General features: G+C 45.8%; 1 protein-coding gene across 4 annotated transcripts in view; it reads left to right on the top strand.

The window, feature by feature from the left end:
- Nucleotides 1-265: 265 nt before the first annotated feature.
- LOC128096059 (cytochrome c oxidase assembly factor 7) overlaps nucleotides 266-21,598 on the top strand; it is a 44,249-nt gene continuing 22,916 nt past the window's right edge. For 2 of the 4 annotated variants that reach the window (XR_008213517.1, XR_008213518.1), the window contains exons 1-3: nucleotides 266-532; nucleotides 13,488-13,569; nucleotides 16,258-16,398. Coding sequence is in view for 2 of the 4 variants with exons in the window: in XM_052715171.1 (XP_052571131.1) it covers nucleotides 485-532; nucleotides 13,488-13,569; nucleotides 16,258-16,398 (271 nt within the window). In the remaining 2 variants the exon portion in view is untranslated. Of the gene's footprint in view, nucleotides 533-12,103; nucleotides 13,570-16,257; nucleotides 16,399-21,598 lie in introns of those variants that run through there. The other 2 variants (XM_052715171.1, XM_052715172.1) reach the window with 2 other exon arrangements.

Genomic DNA, 21,598 nt, shown 5'->3' with positions numbered 1-21,598 from the left:
ACTGTGCCTTGGTACCAAGCCCCTTCTTCAGTGAACTCCAGTTCTCTCCCTTTCAAAGCAGGGCACAAGCAGTTTCAAGCTCAGCGCTGGAAGTTCATAGATCTGCCGCTTTAAGCTGGTTCTGGGCCAGGCAGGTCACGTGAGGATGGTGTGACTTGCATTCAGTCACCCTTGATATGCAGTCTGGGCAGGGGTGACAGCTGTCACAGCCTGGGGTAGGAGGAGGGAGGCAGTGAGGGAGGGCTGTAGGCTCCCGGGCTTGAGCGATTGGCTGGCCACAGCAGGAAACACAGGTCTCCCCGTCCGACCGCTGTGCTGCTCTGTTCCGGAGGTTCCCAAGAGATCTGCAAGGACTTGAAGCCCGGAAAGTCTTAGTATGATCGTGAACGAACCGAGCCCTGGTTCTGTGTCACCATTAGTGCAAGGCTGGTGAGGAAAGCGAGCTAAGACACAAACACCAATCCCAAGGCTCCAAAATGATCTCATGGTAAAACGTAATTGGTCCTGCATCTCTGCCACAGGCAGGAATCTGGTAGGTGCTGTGTGACCTTTACTTGTCTGAATGCCTTTTTATTTTTTTTTTTTTTATTTTTTTTGGTTTTTCGAGACAGGGTTTCTCTGTGTAGCTTTGCGCCTTTCCTGGAACTCACTCTGTAGCCCAGGCTGGCCTCGAACTCACAGAGATCCGCCTGGCTCTGCCTCCCGAGTGCTGGGACGAAGACCTATTAGACCGGGCGTGGCGGTAAACACCTATGACGCTGGGGAGGTGGAGGCAGGAGGATCAGGAGTTCAAGGAGTGCCTTGGCTCTATATTAATAACATGTTCAAACAGGTGGAAGGTGTGACGGCAGCCTGTCCTGGCTGGTGGGGGAAAGTTGACGGCTGGACGATCTCTGTGAGTTCCAGGACAGCTGATGTTATGCTTTGAGACCCTGTCTCAAAAACAAACACACAAACAATTGGCGGCCACCTAGACTATATGCATAAGACCCTACCACAAAAAACGAGAGTGGGGGTGGGGTGAGGGGCTCCTGGAGAGATGGCGCTTGCACTGGACCTGGATTCCATGGGAACCCACATGGCAGCACACTACTGCCTATAACTGTAGTTCCAGTAGATCCAACAATCTTGTCTGGCCTCTGCAGGCACCAGGCATGCATCTGGTGCAAATACATACATATGAGCCAAACATTCACAAACATAAAATTAATTTTAAAAAATATGAAAACAAAACAACAAAATTACTTCAGCTGGTACTTAAGAACACTACCCAAAGTTCTCTGGCCTTACACAGAGGTGAACACACAAGAACACACACATACACAAACACACACACACTCACAAATAATTGCAATAGAAAAAGAGTCACAGCTGGGCGGTGGTGGCCCACTCCTTTGATCCCAGCACTCAGGAGGCAGAGGCAGGTGGATCTCTGTGAGTTCGAGGCCAGCCTCGTCTACAGAACGAGATCTAGGACAGGCACCAAAGCTGTACAGAGAAACCCTGTCTCAAAAAACAAAAACAAAAACAAAACAAAGAAGAAGAAGGAGGAGGAGGAGGAGGAGGAGGAGGAGAAAAAGAAAGAAAGTCACTGGCCCACCTTTAAGTGGACTCAGCTGCCTCTGCCTTCCCCACACTCTTCCTCAACATGCACACAGCCATCTTCCACCGGCCATTTCCACCCAGGAAAAGGAATCATATCGAATGTCCACTATTCCGAGCCTACATTCTTTGGGCCTCTTTGCTGACGCAAGTAAGGGTGATGACCTGCTTCCTGCCAGCACTGAGGATCTATCCATGTATGGATTCTATCCATATAAGGGAAATGAAAATCATGTGGTATTATTGCTGAAAGGTATTTAACTGAATTTGGTATTTGAAAAAAATTCTTTTAGAGTTTCAAATAAAAAAATGTATGAGAACCCGACTACTCTTTAGAACCATATTAAAGGCTGTTTTAAAGTACAATAAATACTAAATGAAACAGTTTCACATTATTACTGTCCAAAGGATCACTAATAGTCACTATAAAAAGAAACCAGTGAAGGCGTTTAGGGAGGAATTGGCCTGCAATGGTACTGTAATTGGGCCTCCAGAATATGGAGAAGTAAAATCCTTCAGCTACAGGATGATCAGAATAAGGACATGTGGCAGTTCCACAGAGAGAGTGGACAGGCTAAGGATGATCAGCTGAAGGTTCATGAGTTTCCAAGTGCTTCCGGCTCTCTGAAGTTTCATTGAGGATTTCCTTGCAGTGAGGAGAATTTGCCTTCTGTACCTTGTCACAAGTTTAAAAACCTCACAGTTTGTATAATGTACTTGGAACTGCCTGAAAGACTCAATAAACAGACAAAAAGGGCAGACACAGTGCCTGTCTAACATGCATGAAGGCCTGGCTTAGATCCATAGCCTCACACACCCCAGCATGGTGATGCACTCCAGAGGTAGAGGCTGGAGGAGGATCTTTGAGTTTGAGCCAGTCTAAGATAAATGAAACTGTCTCAATAACCAACCAACCAAACAAACAAACAAAAAACAACACACTCAAGCTGTGCTGACTAATTTTATGTCAATTTGACAGAAGCTAGAGCAGTGGTTCTCAACTTTCCTAATGCTGTGACCCTTTAACACAGTTCCTCGTGTTGCGGTGACACTCCCCCCAACCATAACATTTTTTTTTTGTTTCTACTTCATAACTGTAATGTTGCTACTGTTATGAGTCACAATACAAATATCTGTGTTTTCCAATGGTCTTAGGGGACCCCTGTGAAAGGGTCATCCAACCCCAAGGGGCCGCGACCCACTGGTTGAGAATTACTGGGTTAGATTCATCTGAGAAGAGGGAACCCCAATTGCGAAATTGTATCCATAAGATTGGGCTGTAAGCAAGCCTGTAGAGCATTTTCTTAATTAGTGTTTGATATGAGAGGACCCAGGCCACTGTGCATGAGGTCATCCCTGGGCTGGTTAAGCAAGAATGCAGGGAGAGCAAGCCATGATGAGCAAGCCATGAGCATAAGCAGCACCCCTTTTCATCAGCTATTGCCTCCAGGTTCTGGTCTTATTTGAATTCCTGTCCTGACTTCTGTCAGTGATGGACTGTGGATGTGGAAGTATAAGCCAAATAAACCCTTTCCTCTCCAACTTGCTTTTGGTCACAGTGTTTAATCACAGCAATAGAAACCCTAACTAGGACATTAACAGAAAGCAGATATCAATGCTTCTCCTAAAACAGCTCCTAAGACTAACTATTGGGACCTAGAAATGTGGTTCAGGGGTTAAGAACTCTGGCTGCTCTTCCAGATGACCCTGGTTTGATTCCCAGCACCCACATGGTGGCCCACCACAGTCTGCAATGCCAGGTCCAGGGAATCTGAAACTCTCTTCTGGGTACCAGGCATACAGGTGGTGCACGGACCTACTTGTGAACAAAACACCCACACACATTAAAGAAAAAAAGAAAGAAAACTACTGAATATGTCTTGAGATGGCATTTTAAAAAGGATTTATCTATTCTTTTTATTTCTTGTATGCGTGTATATGTCTGTGTATATATATATATATATATATATATATATATATATATATATATATATACACACACACACACACACCAGGGCAGTACCCAGCGAGGTCAGAAGAGGGCATTTAGTCCTGTGGAACTAGAGTTACAGGTGTTTGTGAGCTGCCCAGTGTAGGTGTTGGGATATGAACTTAGCTCCTCATGACTGAGCCACAGTTGTCCTTAACCATTGAACCATCTCTCCAGCCCAGGTGGCATGTTTCTAACACGTGCTCTTACTATTTTTGTCTGCTTATAAAAGTCACATGATTTTTTAGATAGGGTCTCATATCCAAGTATGACCATGAGCCTCTGATTCCCCTGCTTCAGTCGCCAGTACTAGGATTATAGGCATGCATCTATGCACAGTTTATTAGGTGCTGGGGAGCGGACACCTTCCAGGGTGCTAGTAAGTACTGAAATAACTGGGGCTATATCCCCAGCCCCAGTACAGGATTTGAATAAAAAATAAACATGGAGGCGGAGAGGTGGTGGCATAGGCCCTTAATCCCAGCACTCAGGAGGCAGAGGCAGGCAGATCTCTGAGTTCAGGACAGCCAGGGCCACACAGAGAAACCCTGGCTTGAAAAACCAATAAGTAAATAATTATGGAATACAAATACAAACATTGGAATTCCCTTGTACAATATCCCACACTCTGTTCTAACTCACATTATTATTATTAACTCTAACTATTATTAATAGTTCAGGATAGGTGAATACTTGTATCTTTATAGCTGGATGTCCTATCAGAGCTTCCATCTGCTAAGCAAGTTCTCTATTACTAAGTTAACTCTCAGTCCCCAGGGTTCAATTTTTATTTAGCTTCATTTTTTAGGTTTAGTTTTTTACTTAAGGCAATTTTGTTATGTAGCCCAGGGTGGCCTTGGATACAGAGCTATTTTCCAGTTCCAGTCACCTGCATATAAACATATGTGTCTTAGTTGGTGTATCTATTGCCATGATGAAATACTATGACCAAAAAAGCAGCTGGGTAGGAAAGGGTTTATTTGGCTTATACTTCCACATTGCTGTTCATCACTGAAAGAAGTCAGGACAGGAACTCAAATAGTGCAGGATCCTGGAGGCAGGAGCTGATGCAGAGGCCATGGAGGTGTGCTGCTTACTGGCTAGCTTTTCTTGACTTGCTCAGCCTGCTTTTTTTTATAGAACCCAGGACCACCAGCTCAGGGATGGCACCACCCACCATGGGCTAGGCCCTCTCCCATTGATCACTAATTGAGAAAATGCCTTACAGCTAGATCTCATAGAGGCATTTCCTCAACTGAGACTCCTTCTCCTCTGATGACTCTAGCTTTTGTCAAATTGACACCTAAAACCAGCCAGTACAACTGACCCTTTGTCAACTGATACACAAATGCATCACTAATAAGCCACAACCCTTCGTTTCTTATTCATTCCCAAGATCTCACATCAAAAACATAAATAACTTTAGAAATCCCACAGTCTTTACAAATTCAAACACATTAAAATTTCAGTCCCTTTCAAATAGCCAATCTCTCTCTTCTGCCCCGCCCCCATCTCTCTCCCTGCACGTGTTTTTCACAGGCCTGGTCACTCTCTTCTGTCCCCGAGCCTCCTCCTAATAAAGCTCTGATACTGGGGAAAAAATAAATAAAAAATAAAAATAAAATAGACAATCTTTTAAAATTCAAAATCTTGGCCGGGCGGTGGTGGCGCACGCCTTTAATCCCAGCACTCGGGAGGCAGAGGCAGGTGGATCTCTGTGAGTTCGAGGCCAGCCTGGTCTCCAAAGCGAATTCCAGGAAAGGCGCAAAGCTACACAGAGAAACCCTGTCTCGAAAAAACCAAAAAAAAATAAATAAAAAAATAAAATTCAAAATCTTATAAAATTCAAGTTCTCTCAACTATGGGCTCCAGTAAAATACTTTTGTTGTATGATATTTTGTTTGTGTTCTGACAAATAATGCTTGCCTGGAGATCAGAGGGCAGAGCTAGCCACTAGTTAACCACAGAGGCCAGGCCGTGGTGGCTCACACCTTTAATCCCAGCACTTGGTAGGATCATGCCTTTGATTCCAGGACTTGGGAGGCTCAAGCTTTTGATTCCAGCATTTGGGAGGCTCATGCCTTTAATCCCAGCACTAGGGAGTTGGCAACAGGAATATAAGGCTGGTGGAGAAAAGATCTAGGGCCCATTTAGTCTGAGGATTTGTAAAGACAGGATCGCCCATTTGGTCTGAGATTTCATAGAGGTAAGAAGTCTCTGGTGGCTGCTGCTCTGCTTCTCTGATCTTTCAGCTTTCAGCCTAATATCTGACTCCAGGTTTTTATTGTTAATACTAATTAGGATCTTGCTTCATACTTTCTTACTTCAAGAGGGAAAAATCAGGACACAATGGCAATCAAGTCAAAAGCAAACTCAAATTCCAGCTGTCCAGTGGCTTGGATCTACTCATGATCTTCTGGGCTCCTCCAAAGGGCTTGGGTCACTTCTCCAGAGGTCTCTGCCCTCTGCAGCACCAGCTTGTCTTCTAGGCTCCACTGCTGCTGCTGTTCATGGTGGTCTTCCCATGGCACTGGCAACTCTCCAAAACACCAGGGTCTTCTGCTGCAACTGAACTGCACTTTCATCAAGATCCTTTCATAGGCTCTCCCCAAGGTGCCAAGTCCCAATTTCTCTGCATGACCCCTTCAGTCCTGGGCCTTCAACTGCCACTGAGGCTGCAGCTTCAACAATGGCTTCCCCTGGCCTCTCACAGTGCTAAGCCTCGGCTGCTTCCCATGACCCCTTCATGCCTTCAAAGCCAGTACCACCTGGGTGACACTTACACATTACCAAGTCCAGCTGCCAGCACGAGGTACAACCTTGGCCACCTCTGGAACACAGCTTCTGTGTGCTGACTCTCCGGAAACATTTCCCAGAAGATTTCACATCAGTGAGGCTGGTCTCTTCTTAATCACTGCTAATTTCTTAGCTCTAGCCAACCAGCACCAAATAACCGTGCAAAACAACGTTTCACTTTATTAATTCTGGAATCTTATTAATCACAGCTGATTCTTCAGCTCCAGCTGACCAGAACCACAGAATCTTAATTCAAAATAACAAATGGCCCTGACGGCGTCTTCAAACTTCCATCTGAAACATCACAACCCAGGCCTCCATCTTCTCACTGCTCTCAACCTTCTTCTCCTTCTGTAGCTAGAGTTTTCCTGCCTGGCCCACAGTCAGGATAAATCTCTCTCACCTGCCAGTCCCAAGCCACTCAAACCCGATCAAGTAAACACAGAGACTTATATTGGTTACAAACTGTATGGCCGTGGCAGGCTTCTTGTTAACTGTTCTTACAGCTTAAATTAATCCATTTCTATTAATCTATACCTTGCCACGTGGCTTGTGGCTTACCGGTACTTTACATCTTCCTTATCCTGATGGCGGCTGGTAGTGTCTCTCCCACCCAGCTTCCTGTTCTCTCAATTCTCCTCTCTGTTAGTCCCGCCTATACTTCCTGCCTGGCCACTGCCAATCAGTGATTTATTCATTGACCAATCAGCAACACATTTGACATACAGACCATCCCACAGCATCCTTCTTCCTCTCCCTCTTCTTCTTCTCCTTTTTTTGTTTGTTTGTTTGTTTGTTTTGAGACAGGGTTTCTCTGTGTAGCTTTGCGCCTTTCCTGGAACTCACTCTAGCCCAGGCTGGCCTCGAACTCACAGAGATCCACCTGGCACTGCCTCCCGAGTGCTGGGATTAAAGGCGTGCGCCACCACCGCCCGGCTTTCTTCTTCTTTTTTATTTTCTTGGTTTTTGAAGACGAGGCTTCTCTGTGTAGCCCTGGCTGTCCTGGAGTGCTGGAATTGAATGCATTTGCCACCACACTGGACTGCTTTTAACATTCTTACCTTTCAAGCTCCCACCAAGCATCCCGAAGAGCTCTTAATACTCAATGGCTCTTCTGGCCCAAAGTTCCAGAGTCCATCCACAATTCTAAAAACATGGTCAGGTCTGTCACAGCAATACTCCACACTCTTTCCTCTCTGATGATTCTAGCTTGTGTCAAGTTGACACACAAAACCAGCCAGTATAATGTGTCATCATGCCCGACTGAAACTAATTTTTAGGAAAAGGAACTCATCTAACCCTGGCTGGCCTTGAACTTGATTTTGTAACTGAGGATGATCTTGAACCTCTGGCCCTCTTGCCTCCACCTCACACATGCTAGGATTGTACCATGTCTGTCTTATGAAGTGACAAGGACTTGAACCCAGGGTACAAAGCAAGTTCTCCAGCAGATGAGCTACTTCCTCAACCTAATCATTATTATTGGTTTTTTGAGACAGCGTTTCTCTGTGTAGCCCTGGCTGTCCTGAACTCACTCTGTAGACCAGGCTGGCCTTGAACTCACAGAATCTTCTTGCCTCTGTCTCCTTAGTGCTGGGATTAAAGGCTTGTGCTACCACCACCCAGCCTAATTTTTTTTTTTTTTGTTTTTTTCGAGACAGGGTTTCTCTGTGTAGCTTTGCGCCTTTCCTGGATCTCACTCTGTAGACCAGGCTGGCCTCGAACTCACAGAGATCCGCCTGCCTCTGCCTCCCGAGTGCTGGGATTAAAGGTGTGTGCCACTACCACCCGGCCTAATTTTTTTTTTTTTTTTTTTTTAAGAAATGGCTTGTTGTTTCCCCAAGCTATCCTGGAATTCCTGGGACCGACCCCATGAGTGTTAGGTAAGCACTCTATCGCTGAGCTAAATCCTTTACCCCAGCACATTTTTTTTTTTTTTTGGTTTTTTCGAGACAGGGTTTCTCTGTGTAGCTTTGCGCCTTTCCTGGATCTCGCGCTGTAGACCAGGCTGGCCTCGAACTCACAGAGATCCGCCTGGCTCTGCCTCCCGAGTGCTGGGATTAAAGGCGTGCGCCACCACCGCCCGGCTCCAGCACATTTTAAATGTTAGTAAATATCATGAAATTTCTCTCCAAACAGAAAGCATCAATTTATAGTTCTACCAATAGTGTATAGGAATGCTAACTTCCCACCATGCATATGAGCATAGGAGGCCAATCCTTTTTTTCAGCAGTCTGTTCTCTTCCTCTGTCATGTAAGCCTCAGAGATAAAACCCAGCTGGTCAGCCTTGGCAGCAAGTACCTTTACCCACTGAGTCATCTTGCTGGCCTCAATCCTTTTTTCTTAAAGATTAAAATTTATGTATATGTGTCTCTGTGTGTGTACCATGTGTGTAGGTGCCCCAGGAAGCCAGAAGAGGGCATCTGATCTCCCAGAGCTGGAGTTACAGGTGGTTGTGACCCTTCAGATACAGGCTAGGAACTGAACTCCCATCCTCTGCATCCTCTGCAAGAACATCAAGTGCTCTTGACTATGGATATATCTCTTCAGCCTCTAGGATGCCGGCCGTTCTGGAACTCGATCTGTAGACCAGGCTGGCCTAGAACTCTCAGAGATCATCTGCCCCTGCCTTCTGAGTGCTGGGATTAAAGACATGTGCCATCAGCCAATCTTTTTTTGTTTGTTTGTGGATTTTTTTTTTTGGTTTTTCAAGACAGGGTTTCTCTGTGTAGCTTTGGAGCCTGTCCTGGAACTCACTGGCCTTGAACTCTCAGAGATCCCCTTGCCTCTGCCTCCTAAGCGCTGGGATTAAAGGCAAAGGCGTGCTCCACCACTGCCCAGTTCAGCCAATCTTTATTAACCAAATAGATGAAATTATCACACTGGGTCTTATTTTTAGAATTATTATTATTATTTTATTTATTTTTTTTTGGGGGGGGCGTTTGAGACAGGGTTTCTCTGTATAGTTTTGGTGCTTGTCCTGGAACTCACTAGGTAGACCAGGCTGGCCTCGAACTCACAGAGATCTGTCTGGCTCTGCCTCCCAAGTGCTGGGATTAAAGGTGTGTGCCACCACCGCCTGGCCGAAATAGTATTATTAATGTGTGTGTGTGTGTGTGTGTGTGTGTGTGTGTGTGTTTGTATGTATAATGTATATGGGTATGTGTATCTCATAGTTAACATATGGAAGCCAGAGGACAATTCTGTGGAGTTGATTCTTTCTTTCTTTCTTTCTTTCTTTCTTTCTTTCTTTCTTTCTTTCTTTCTTTCTTTCTTTCTTTTTTTGAGACAGGGTTTCTTTGTGTGGCCCTGGCTGTCCTGGAACTTGATCTCTAGACCAGGCTGTCCTGGAACTCATAGAGATCTACCTGCCTCTGCCTCCAGGTGCTGGAATTAAAGGCATGCGCCACCACTGCCCAGTGTGGAGTTGATTCTTTCCTTCCACTTTGATATGGGATCTGAGGATCAAACTCAGATTACCAGGCTTGTGCAGCAAGTGCCACTACCTATTGACCCATCTTGCTGGCCCACACTGTTTTTAATTGGCTTTCATCATTAAGAATAAGAGCTTATCATATCTATTAGCTGATGCTTTTCCTGTTCTGAGAGCTGCATGCTTTGATTGAAACCTTCTAGATTTTAGTATTGCATCCTTGAAACCCTAGTCACTATTAAAGCACCAGGAATGTTATTGAATGAGTGAGGAGAATTCGGTGAAGACTAAATGGAATTATGTAAGCACTCAACCCAGGGTTAAAGACCCATCGGTATCGGTTGAGTCTAAGTCCAGAGTTAGAAAGTGAGCTTTGCAATGCTTGAGTTCTTCCCGCCAGCATCTGGGATGTCAGCTGTGAACTGCAGGATTAGAAAAGCTCCTTCACAGTGTTTTACGGAAAATCACTTCCACAAACATGCTTATCTGCAACACGGAAGCATGCCTGCTAGCTGTATATCACACTTATAGAAAAGGGTTATTAGGTGAAAAACAGGAGGTTAATTTGTGATAAACTGATCAATGTATTCATTGAACAGCTGAGACATTTACAAAATGAGCATGAACATTTGTAAGAATACATAAGAGCTGGTCTCTCTCGGTGGGAGAGCACATGCCTAGCATGTGAGTCTCTGGGTTTGATCTCAGCACTAGAGAACTGAGGGAAATAATCCTACAGAGATAATGAAAGGGCTTTTCAAAATGAAGCAGCAGCTTACTGTTCTTTTAAAGATCTTACATTTCTTTATAAAATTTGTAGCACGCTTTTAATCATAGCTCTGGGGAGGCAGAGGCAGGTGGATCTCTGTTCATTCCAGGCCAACCTGGGCTACAGAGTGAGTTCTAGGAGAGCTAGAACTAGTACACAGTGAAACCCTGTCTCAAAAACAAAAACAAAAAACCAAACAAGAAGTCTGATTGTGTGACTTTGTATGTGTCCTGGTCGTGCCTCGCTTTTCACCAGCCCTCTACTGCCCTCTACTGCTCAGCTGGCTGCACGCCATGCAGTTTAACACCATGAAAAGGACTAAGTGAAAAGCTGTGCTTGCGGCCAGTCCTTGACTTCAGTTGTCTGTAGCATCCTCATGGAGCCCTGCTCTATTCTTATTACTTTCTCACAGTGTTGGTGATCCAGGCTTGAACATGCCAGGCAAATGCCCTACCACTAAGCTGTACCACACCCCGTTCCTCTTCTTGACCTTCTCACCAGCAGAAGAGACAGAAATCGATCTGGTGGGAGACACCAGCTTTTATGTCATTCTGGGCATGGCAAGAAACATTTCTGCAACAATAATTACTCTGAACCAGGCACCATGCAAATCACATGGCATGCACAGATCTTTTAGTTACACTGACAGGTGGAAATAGATTTGTATTTACAGAATAGGAATGAGGTCTAAGCTCATAACGTAATAAATATGGCATTGGAATTCTTACTTTTTTCTCTGAATTTGTTTGTTGTTGCTCCTGTCTTTAGAGACAGGCTCTCACTATATAGCACAGGTTGGCCTCAACTTAGTATGTAGTCTAGGATGACCCTTAAGAAAAAATAAAAACAGGATGACTTTGAAGTCCTGATCCTCCAGCCTCTACACCTAGCTTTCAGACAAGGATAGGGACTTTTAAAAAATGGTTTACATTTATTTATGAGAGGAGAGGAGTTTGTGCCACACCATCTCACTGGCTCTCATTCTCCTCCTTTCCTTTTCTCCCTTGCACTGAGGATTGAAACCGAGGACCTTGAGTATGATAGGCCAGAGCTATACCACTGAGCTCCATCCTCAGAGTGGGATAGTGATTCTCAACTAAGATCTGTCTGTCCTCCAAAGCTAGTCCTTTCCTAACATATTATACAGAATATATCAAGTAATATGAAACACTGAGGAAGAAGCTTCTAGATCTATTTTGGGTTGGCATGGCAGTTGTATCTGTCAAACTTTATTGAGAGGGTAGGATGAGATTTCACAGGGCCTTGAAGGTCAGGCTAAGGAGGGACTCTTAAAACCAGAGATCAGGCCGGGCGGTGGTGGCGCACGCCTTTAATCCCAGCACTCGGGAGGCAGAGGCAGGCGGATCTCTGTGAGTTCGAGGCCAGCCTGGTCTACAGAGCGAGATCCAGGAAAGGCGCAAAGCTACACAGAGAAACCCTGTCTCGAAAAACGAAAAAAAAAAAAAAAACCAAAACAAAACAAAAAAAAAAAACCAGAGATCAGGCCATCCCATCCTAGGGCATGTTTTCTGAGGGTTTCCTCAAGTGACCAGGATATAAAAAAGAAAAGAAAAAGAATATGAGTAGCTGGATGTAGATGCTTATATCTGTAATAGTACTCAGTAGGCTGAAGCAGGTTGATCGTCTCAAGTTAAAGGTAGTTCTGAGCTACACAGTGAGATTCTATGCCAAGGAAAATCAACAAAAGAAGCCATATGTAAAAATGGCATATCACAGCCAGGCAGTGGTGGCGCACGCCTTTAATCCCAGCACTCGAGAGGCAGAGCCAGGCAGATCTCTGTGAGTTTGAGGCCAGCCTGGTCTACAGAGTGAGATCCAGGACAGCCAGAGCTGCTACACAGAGAAACTCTGTTTTGAAAAATGAAAAATAAATAATAAATAAATCAGGGATTTCCAAAGACATGTACTAGCTGAAGTAAGTTGCTCCCCATCTGCCATTAGACAAGTTAGTGGTGAAGCCATGCTATTAAGATAGTGGGGAAACACGGGCTGTGCTCCACAAAGGCTCTGGACTAGGGCTGGTTGGCAGTCAGTGATGAACTGGCACTCTGGGGTGTATGGGTTAGCCATAGTGCACTTACCTAGCATGCTTGAGGTGCTGGGCTATTAGCCAGGAGGCAGGGGTGCATGCTTGAGGGGCTTGTTTCAGGTTTGTGAAAGTAATGATTCTAAGTAAAACTTTAAAAACCCAACCAAACAAAACACAGGTGACGCTTTCTTCCCCCACATCTTGACGTGCTTCTCTTTTTGCATGGTACTGGGGACTGACCCCAGGACTCCTGCCCATGCTCGGCAAGCCCTCTATCACCGAGCTACATCTTCATTCTTTCTCTTAACAAGTGTTGTGCACCAATTCTTTCGTTGTATAGCTTTGGACAAGTTTATTTTTTTTGTCAGTTGTTCCAGTCATATGTGGGCACACAAGTTACTCAAAATGCCTGCTGCCTGAATAAGCAAATGATTTCCCGATGAATTTCAAGTTCTTTATTTGGCAGTGCTGGGAGCACTAAGTGGTGAGCTCCAGCCCAATGCGGCAAGCTCTGGAAAGGCAGGAACCGACCCGAAGCTCCCGGCTGGCTGTCAGATCCCGACTGCAGGGAGCAAACTATTAAGGGGCAGAATTTTATCAGATAAGCTGAGGTAGGATCCTGGAAGGGAGCCTTCCACAAAGAAGAAGAGCGGGCGGAGACCGCCGCCGCCACCGCCGCCACCGCAAGGGCTGCTGGGAAGCGGCGGTCATCCGGAGTACCGCGGAGCCCTGACATCACGCACGCCGCCGCAAGCCCCGCCCCCTGAGCGGCTCACGTGGCCGAGGGGCGGGGCCAGCGCTCGGTTTGTGGGAGTCAGAGCCATGGCGGGCTTGGTTGACTTCCAGGACGAGGAGCAGGTGAAGTCTTTCCTGGAGAACATGAAAGTGGAGTGCCACTACCAGTGCTACCGCGAGAAGGACCCGGACGGTGAGTGCCGCCCGCGCAGCCGGGCACGCAGAGGAGGGGCGCGAGCGTTTGACTAGGACGCGGTCACGTGGCGGGCCGAGGACGCCTGAGGACGTGGTCAGGGACACTAGCGGGCTGTGGGCGGGGACTTGGGGTGCAGCGGGGCGGGGCTTCTGTGGAGGGGCGGAGCCCTCAGGCTTGAACAGAGTGGTGCGGAGTAGGATGTAAGGACTGGAGGTGCGATGGACCCTCCGCTTACGTGTCTTTGAAGGAATCGGTTAACACGCATAGAAAACAAATGAAATATGTGATGGTAGTAAATGCGAGTCAGGTTTGGTGTCAGCTGTAATTCTAGCATTCGGGAGGCTGAGGCAGGAGGATTACTTAGAGCTCAGGAGTTACGGACCAGCCTGGGTACATAGCGAAACACGGTCCAAAAGAGGAGTGGATAAGGAGACTGTACTGATGGATGGGTTCAGCGGTTAAGAGCACTTACTGCGGCAGGCGGTGGTGGTGCTCACCTTTAATCCCAGCACTCGGGAGTAAGAGGCAGGCAGATCTCTGAGTTCGAGGCCAGCCTGGTTTACAGAGCGAGTTCCAGGACAGCCAGGACTGTTATATAGAGAAATCTTGTCTCGGAAAATCAAAAGGAAAAAAAAAACGCATACTGCTTTTGCCCTCGTGGGGCCGTTAACAAGTGTCTGTAACTACAGTTCCAGGCGATCGAGACCTCTGGCTCCACACCACTTGCACATATACACACGTATACATAATTTAAAATAATAAAAATTTTGAGACCAAGTATCATGTAGCCTTGACAGCATTGTAGTCCACGCTGGCTGTGGACTTAGAGAACCCCCTTCCTCTGCCTCCTGGGTTTCCAGCGTGAGCCACCAGGCCTGTTCACATAATTAAATCTTTTTTTTTTTTCCCCAGTCAGGTTTCTCAGTGTAGCCCTAGCGGTCCTGGAACTCCCTCTGTAGACCAGGCTGTCCTCAAACTCAGAGACTTGTGCTTGGCCACCACTGCCTGGCACAAAATTAATTTTTTTTAAGTGGAGAATACAGCACAGTGGAATGGCTTTTGAATAAAGCTTTAAAGGAGGAAACAAACAATTGTAGGTCTTTGCCAGGCAGAGGTAACAGCTAATGAAAAGGTCGGAGGCAGAAATGGCCTCTTGTGTGCAGTGAGGTGGTTGAGTGGATGGGTGATCGATGCTCAGAGAAGCAGCCAGTGTCTCAGAGTTCTTTTCCTGGAGTTTTATTTATGTAAGGGAAAAGAAAAAATGGCACTGGCCGTCCCTTCCAGTAGCTTGCAGTCTAGTTTCTAGGAAATGACTTGCTATTTCTTGAAACTAGTCTACTACAGAGTGACTGTGTGGACAAGGAAACCTGGATTATTCTTTGGGAGATAGTCCATGTCCCAGCTGAAGAGAAATTTCAGAGGACTTGACCCTTGGGGTCCCTGAGGAGCAGGGTGGCTAGGCATGGTCTACAGGGGTGAGTTTATAGTCAGTGGAGGAGAGGTGGGAAAACCAAGTTCTCTTTTGGAAGGTTGAAGTCAGGATCTGTGAGAATTAAGTCAAATTAATTTTTGTTTTGCAATCTTGAGGCTCAAACCCAAACTGAGTGTACTAGGCAAGTTTTCCATCATTGCCCTCTACCTCTAGTTCCAGTTAAGTTTCTTGACATGCTAGGGCTGGAACCACCCAGGGCCTTGTACTCTCCTTTGCCATGGAACAACACCTCCAGACCCCCCCCCAACCCCCCAATCTCACCCCACCCCCCACCCCGTTGTCTTTAAGTAGCTAGTGCTTTCTTCGTAGTCAGGTCCCAGCTCAGCTATCATGGTCCTTGGTGGCCCAAACTGTGTTCACCATTCTCCCAAGATGCACAGCGAACTTTCTCATCATCCTGGCTTATTTCAGTTATAACACTTAGTGTTTGAAAACATTGAATTTCCTTACTGTATTTCCTTCTTACATAGCCTGAGCTGTACTCTTTGACTAGGTTGTGGAGGACCTTGAACTCCTTATCTTGGCCCTACCTTGTGAGTGCTGGGATTATAGGCATGAATTTGCATGCCTGGCTTAGAGTATAAATTTTAGGAGGGCAAATGACAATATTCCCAGCAGCTGTGTATCTGGTACATACTTCCACACATATGGTAGTATGTATATGTTTAAATATTTGTTGACTGCGAGTGAATGAGAAACCATCTTTGACATTGCTGAGAATGCTAAGGGGCTGGCTAGGACTGGGACACCCAGGAGGGAGACCTATTCCCCACCACTGTGGTAGCTTCCATCTCTGTTTTCTGGGCTTCCGGGAGTAAGGGCCACCTCATTTCTGGTTTGCTGCTGCGAGAGGAGCCCACAAAGCCTTTTAGGTTTTAGTGTTTTCATTGTAGAACTTGCAGAGCAGTTCCAAAGCTAGCAGAGTGTCAGCCATGGAGGTCAGCTAGTGTTTGGGCTAGGCTGACAGGGATTAGGATTGGCAGTGGTAGAGCCATTGCTGGGCTCAGTCTTCTGTCTCCATTGCTGGCCACGGGGAGACATGGTCCCCTGTGGGAGGGCCCGGACACTGTGCCTTTCTGTGCTCAGCCTGCTTGCCATACTTGAGGAGTAAGAACTAGACTCCATCTGACTCCCTGGACCCCTTGAGCAGCTGACCAGCAGCTGCTGGCATGGGCAACTCCTCTCTCCTCCAGGTTGCTATCGGCTGGTGGACTATCTGGAGGGAATTGAGAAGAATTTTGATGAAGCCGCCAAGGTGCTGAAGTTCAACTGTGAGGACAACGGGCACAGTGACAGCTGCTATAAGCTGGGGGCCTATTACGTGACTGGAAAAGGTAAGATGCAGGTCTTCACGGGCCTCGCAGGCATGGAGGGCAGTGTGGTGGGCAGAGTATGGGCAGGGGTTCAGCAGAGAGCTGGTGGAACAGGATCGCCCTTTCCGTGAAGCCGTCTTTGAGGTTACTGTGGGACCTTGAGCTAGTTAATTTTTTTCTTTTTCTTAAAAAATTTCTTTAAATTACATTTACTTAATTATTTTGATGTGTACCATGTCCTACATGTGGAGATCAGAGGACAACTAGCAGAAGTTGGTTCTCTAATTCCACTGTGTAGGTTCTGGGAATTGAACCCAGGCCATCAGACTTGGCAGCAACAAGGCATTTCTCTGGCTCGTGATTAAACTGCTCTTTTGGACAGGGTCCCTCTACATAACCCTGGCTGTCCTGGAACTCACTGTGTGAACCAGCCTGGCCTCAAACTCACAGAGATCTGCCTGCCTCTACCTCCTGAGCGCTGCGTCACCAGGTCTGGCTCATATTTCTTTTTTCTTTTTTTTTTTTTTAGGATATGGTTTTACTGTAGTTTTGTTGGGTGTTCTGGCTAAAGTCATAGGAAAGGAGGGAACCCTAATTGAGAAAACGCCTCCATAAGGTCAGGCTGTAAGCATCCCTGTAAGGCATTTTCTAAATTAGTGATTGATCAGAGAGGGCCCAGCTCATTGTGGATGGGGCCACACCTGGGCAGGTGGTGATGGTCCTGGGTTCTATAAGAAAGCAGGCTGTGGTCTACAAAGCGAGTTCCAGGACAGCCAGGACTATTAACACAGAGAAACCATGTCTCAAAAAAAAAAGAAAAGAAAAGAAAGATTAAAAAAAGAAAAGGAAGCAGGCTAAGAAAACCAGGGATGGATTATGGATGCAGAAGAATAAGCCCAATGAACCTTTTCTTCCCCAGCTTGCTTTTGGTCATGGTGTTTAATCACAGCAATAGAAACCCTCACTAAGACACTGGCCTAGAGTTCAGTTTGTAGTCTAAGCTGAACTGGAATTTTCAGGACGCTCCTGCCTCTGCTTCCTTACAGAGGAGCTGCTGCTGGAAGGACCAGCGTTCAGCAGCTCAGGAATTGAAGGACACACACACACACACACACACACACACACACACACACACACACCCATGTCAGGATCTCACCTACGTAATGCATTTTACGTATTACAAGTGAAAAACAAATTCTCCCCAAGAACCCACATGCATCCATGTCCAAGCAACTTGTTATAAACTAACAAAGTTTAAGCAAGCAAGGTACTTTTCTCAGCCAGGTCTTTTACTGGCAGGCTGCATTTTGCAGTTACAAAAGGATCAATCATTTATTATTATTATTATTATTATTAGTTTATTTATTTTACTTTTTTTGTTTTGTTTTTGTTTTTTTGAGACAGGGTTTCTCTGTGTTGTTTTGGAGCCTGTCCTGAATCTCGCTCTGTAGACCAGGCTGGCCTTGAACTCACAGAGATCTGCCTGCCTCTGCCACCTATGCCCGGCTCATCAACAGTTTTTTATTGAGAAGTTGAGAGCAGAAATGGTTAACAAGGAATTAATCATCATCTTTGATCATCAGCCTCTGCTAGCAGGAAAGGTATGTCAGCCAGCAATAACCAGGCTGCCACTGTTTTTGTTCCTGACTTCAATGAGCCCCTCACTTAACTGTTTGAGCCCTTCTAAACATTAAATTGTTCCTCAAGATTTTCTACCTCAAAGCCATTAACAAAAACATCTTAACCTAACTTTACTAACCATCTACATCTATGAATTCTTTCTAAGGGTGGTGGTTGAGTCATTAATCTGCTCCAGCAGCAATGCTTGGAAAAAGTCAATCACTATTATTCTAAGTGCCAGTGACACTGCCCAGTGAGGGGCTAGAAACCCCCTGAGAGTCTTCATACAACTCATAGATTGTGAGGGGTGTGTTGCTGGCAAGGGAACTAAACAGAGGCATACTCAATAACAGGACATGTAGTTCCTGGGCTGTGCCTCTCCAAGGCTCACTCTGGAGTGGCTTTGCTGACCACCTAGCTGTGTTCCATGTGGGAGCCCCCAGAAGTTTCCTTGTGAGATCTGAGTTTGCCTGACACAGCAGAGCCACATAAGGGGATGATTTGACCATGGGCAAGGTCGCCAGGTGGTTGGAAGGGTATACACTTTGCTGTGCTGGGGGGTGGTCTTTTGCCCCTCTGCTTGGCATTCCTGTAAAAGTCAGAGCCTGATGGATAAGTATCCAGGTCCTCCTGAGGCTCTTCTGTGTTTCTGTCTCTCTCTTCAGCTATATTTCTATCTAATATTTCCTGCTGCTCCTGCTCAAGAGTACCCTGGGGTAAAGTGGGGATGGGATGGCTCCCCACAGTTCCAATGAGTTCCAGTGCTCTCTGTTGGTCCCCTGGCATGGCCCCTGGCAATCTGGCATGACAACCATCCCAGCCTTAGCTAGTCACTTTCAACTCTATGTCCCAGTAAACTGCCATTTACAGAGCCTGAACTTACATAGTTGGGTTACAGATTAAGATTCTGCCTCAGAATTCAAAAGGAAAAGAAAAAACAAAAGTGTAGCTGAAGTTTTCCTGTGTCCACCCCGGCTCCTGCAGCTGCTCAGACCCAAGTAAATACACAGAGGCTTATATTAATTAAAACTGTTCGGCCACTTGCTCAGACTAACTTGACTAGCTCTTACACTTAAATTAACCCATAATTCTTATTTATGTTTAGCCATGTGGCTTGGTACCTTTTCTCAGTTCTGCCTTCACATCTTGCTTCCTCTGTGTCTGGCTGTCGACTCCTGACTCAGCCTTCCTCTTCCCAGAATTCTCTTCTCTGCTTGTCCCGCCTATACTTCCTGCCTGGCTACTGGCCAATCAGCACTTTATTTATTAACCAATCAGAGCAACACATTCACAGCATACAGAGCGAAATCCACAGCATGAAAGCAGTAGCTCTTACTCCATAGTTTTATTGTGAAGGATAGACAGTATAGGTATGAAATGCCCACTTGAGTAGATTATAGACCACCAAGAATACAAGGCCAATGAAAAGTCCTTTATTTCCTAGGGCCTGAGAACAGGCTCATATCAGAAAGGACTCTCTACCTGAGATGAAACGGGGTGGGTTTCTAAAGTCCACATCACAATTACATCACATCAGAGGCATGGGAAGGTGGGGAGGGTGTCCGTGGGGAGGGAGAGGTCAGTTTGTTAAAACAGTTTTATGTTGTAAAACAATGAACCTCCGGAAGCTACATGAGAACGTTGTGCTCAGCAGGATGTGGTGCTGAGGGTGCTGGGGAGCAGTTAGATAGGTTAGATTAGCTAGGACAAAATGGAGTTACTTTGGGCAGTTCAGGTAAAGTTATTAGTGTGTGGGCTGTAGAGATGGCTCAGCTGTTAAGAGCACTTGTTGTTCTTGCAGAGGACCCACGTTCACAACCATTTGTAACTCCAGTTCCAGGGGATTCGACTTCTGACCTCAGGCACTAGACACACACATGGTACACATACATGTACACAGGCAAAATACTCAAAATAAATAAAATTTAAAAGTAAAATGTAGTAAAGTGATGGGGTGGTGGTGGTGTACGCCTTTAAGCCCAGCACTCTGGAGGCAGAGGCAGGCGAATCTCCATGAGTTTGAGGCCAGCCTGGTCTACAGAGTAAGTTCCAGGACAGCCAGGGCTACACAGAGAAACCCTGTCTCAAAAAACAAACAAACATATATATAGTAAAGCTATCAGGATGTACTGAGCACAGAATAAGAACTGAGATATTATGCCTTATATTTTTTCTCATGCTCTAATTGGCCTTATATCTTAAGTAATGCTAATTTTTTGCCAGATAACAAGTTTCCCTCCTTGCTTCTGTGGCTTAGGAATATGGGGTTGGTTTAGCTGGGTGCTTTGGTCAAAACACTGGCAAGGGAGTAGTACTTGTAGTCGTTGGAAGATGTGATTGAAGTTGGTCTTCAGATGTTGACTTAACTCACTGGCCTGATAGCAAAGGCCTTGACTCCTGTCAGCTATTGTCAGGGGACCTGTGATACCAGTGACTGAGCTCTCCATATCTCCCTGCTGTGCTGGAGTCTCCTGATGATCTGCCTTTAGCTCTCTTCAGGGTAAGTAGCCCGACAGAGAATCCAAAAAGGATTGGAGCAGAGTGGCTCAGTGGTTCATACTGGCTGCTCTCCTAGGAGACCTGGGCTCCATTCCCAGCCCCCACATGGCAGTTACAACTATTTGTAGCTCCAATTCCAAGGGGTCTGATGCCCTCCTCTGGCCTCTGCAGGTATCAGGCATGTATGTGATACACAGATATACATGCAGGTACTCACCTGTACTCATTAGATAAGTTTAAAAAGTTCAAATCTCTTCTGAGATTCATGCATTCTCTTAACTGTGATCCCCTATAAGTCAGAATCAAAAAGCAGATCACATACTTCCAACATTCAATGGCACAGGATCTACATTACCATCCCAAAACACAGGGAAGGGAGCATAGTGAGGAAATATGGGACCAAAGCAAGACTGAAAACCAGCTGGGCAATTCCAAACTCTGCATCTCTACATCTGATGTCAAAGCACTCTTCAGATCTCCAACTCTTTCAGCTTTGTTGACTGCAACACACTTCTCTCTCTTGAGCTGGTTCCACTCCCTGTTAGCAGCTTTTCTCGGCAGGTATCCCATGACTCTGGCATCTCCAACATCTTGGGGTCTCCAACCCAATCCAAGCTTCAACTTCACAGCTTCACAAAATGGCCTCTCTAGGCCTCCATTCAGGGACACCCCTGACACATGTCTGGCCTCATCGGCTTTCCTTAGTTGCTGAGGCAAGTTCCGCAACCCCTTTCTTTGTCCTTAACTCTAAAGCCAGAACCACATGGCCAAAGTTGCCAAGTTCTGCTGCTTGCTGGGGCTGGAACATGACCCCCTCATTCAGTTACATCTTCACCAACTTTCTATTTTTTTTTTATATAGTAATTGTATTGTATTTATTTTAGGAATTAAATTCAAGAAGTGTATTGAATTTGAAAAACCATTTACAACTCTAAGAGACTGGTTATGATAGGACAGTTTCCTACCACACAGTGATCACAGAGTACGGCAATCTTAGGTGTGTTTTTTCTTTTTGAATTACAAGAATAGTATAAAATTTGGACAGTTGTGAGAAGTTATTAAGCTTTAAAAGACTGGCATATTTTTCTTTTTTCTTTTTTTT

Source organism: Peromyscus californicus, unplaced genomic scaffold, assembly GCF_007827085.1.
Source record: "Peromyscus californicus insignis strain IS unplaced genomic scaffold, ASM782708v3 Scaffold_5__1_contigs__length_169319896, whole genome shotgun sequence".
Taxonomy (NCBI): domain Eukaryota; kingdom Metazoa; phylum Chordata; class Mammalia; order Rodentia; family Cricetidae; genus Peromyscus; species Peromyscus californicus.
The sequence above is the reverse complement of the archived record's forward strand: the minus strand, read 5'-3'. Positions and strand labels throughout refer to the sequence as shown.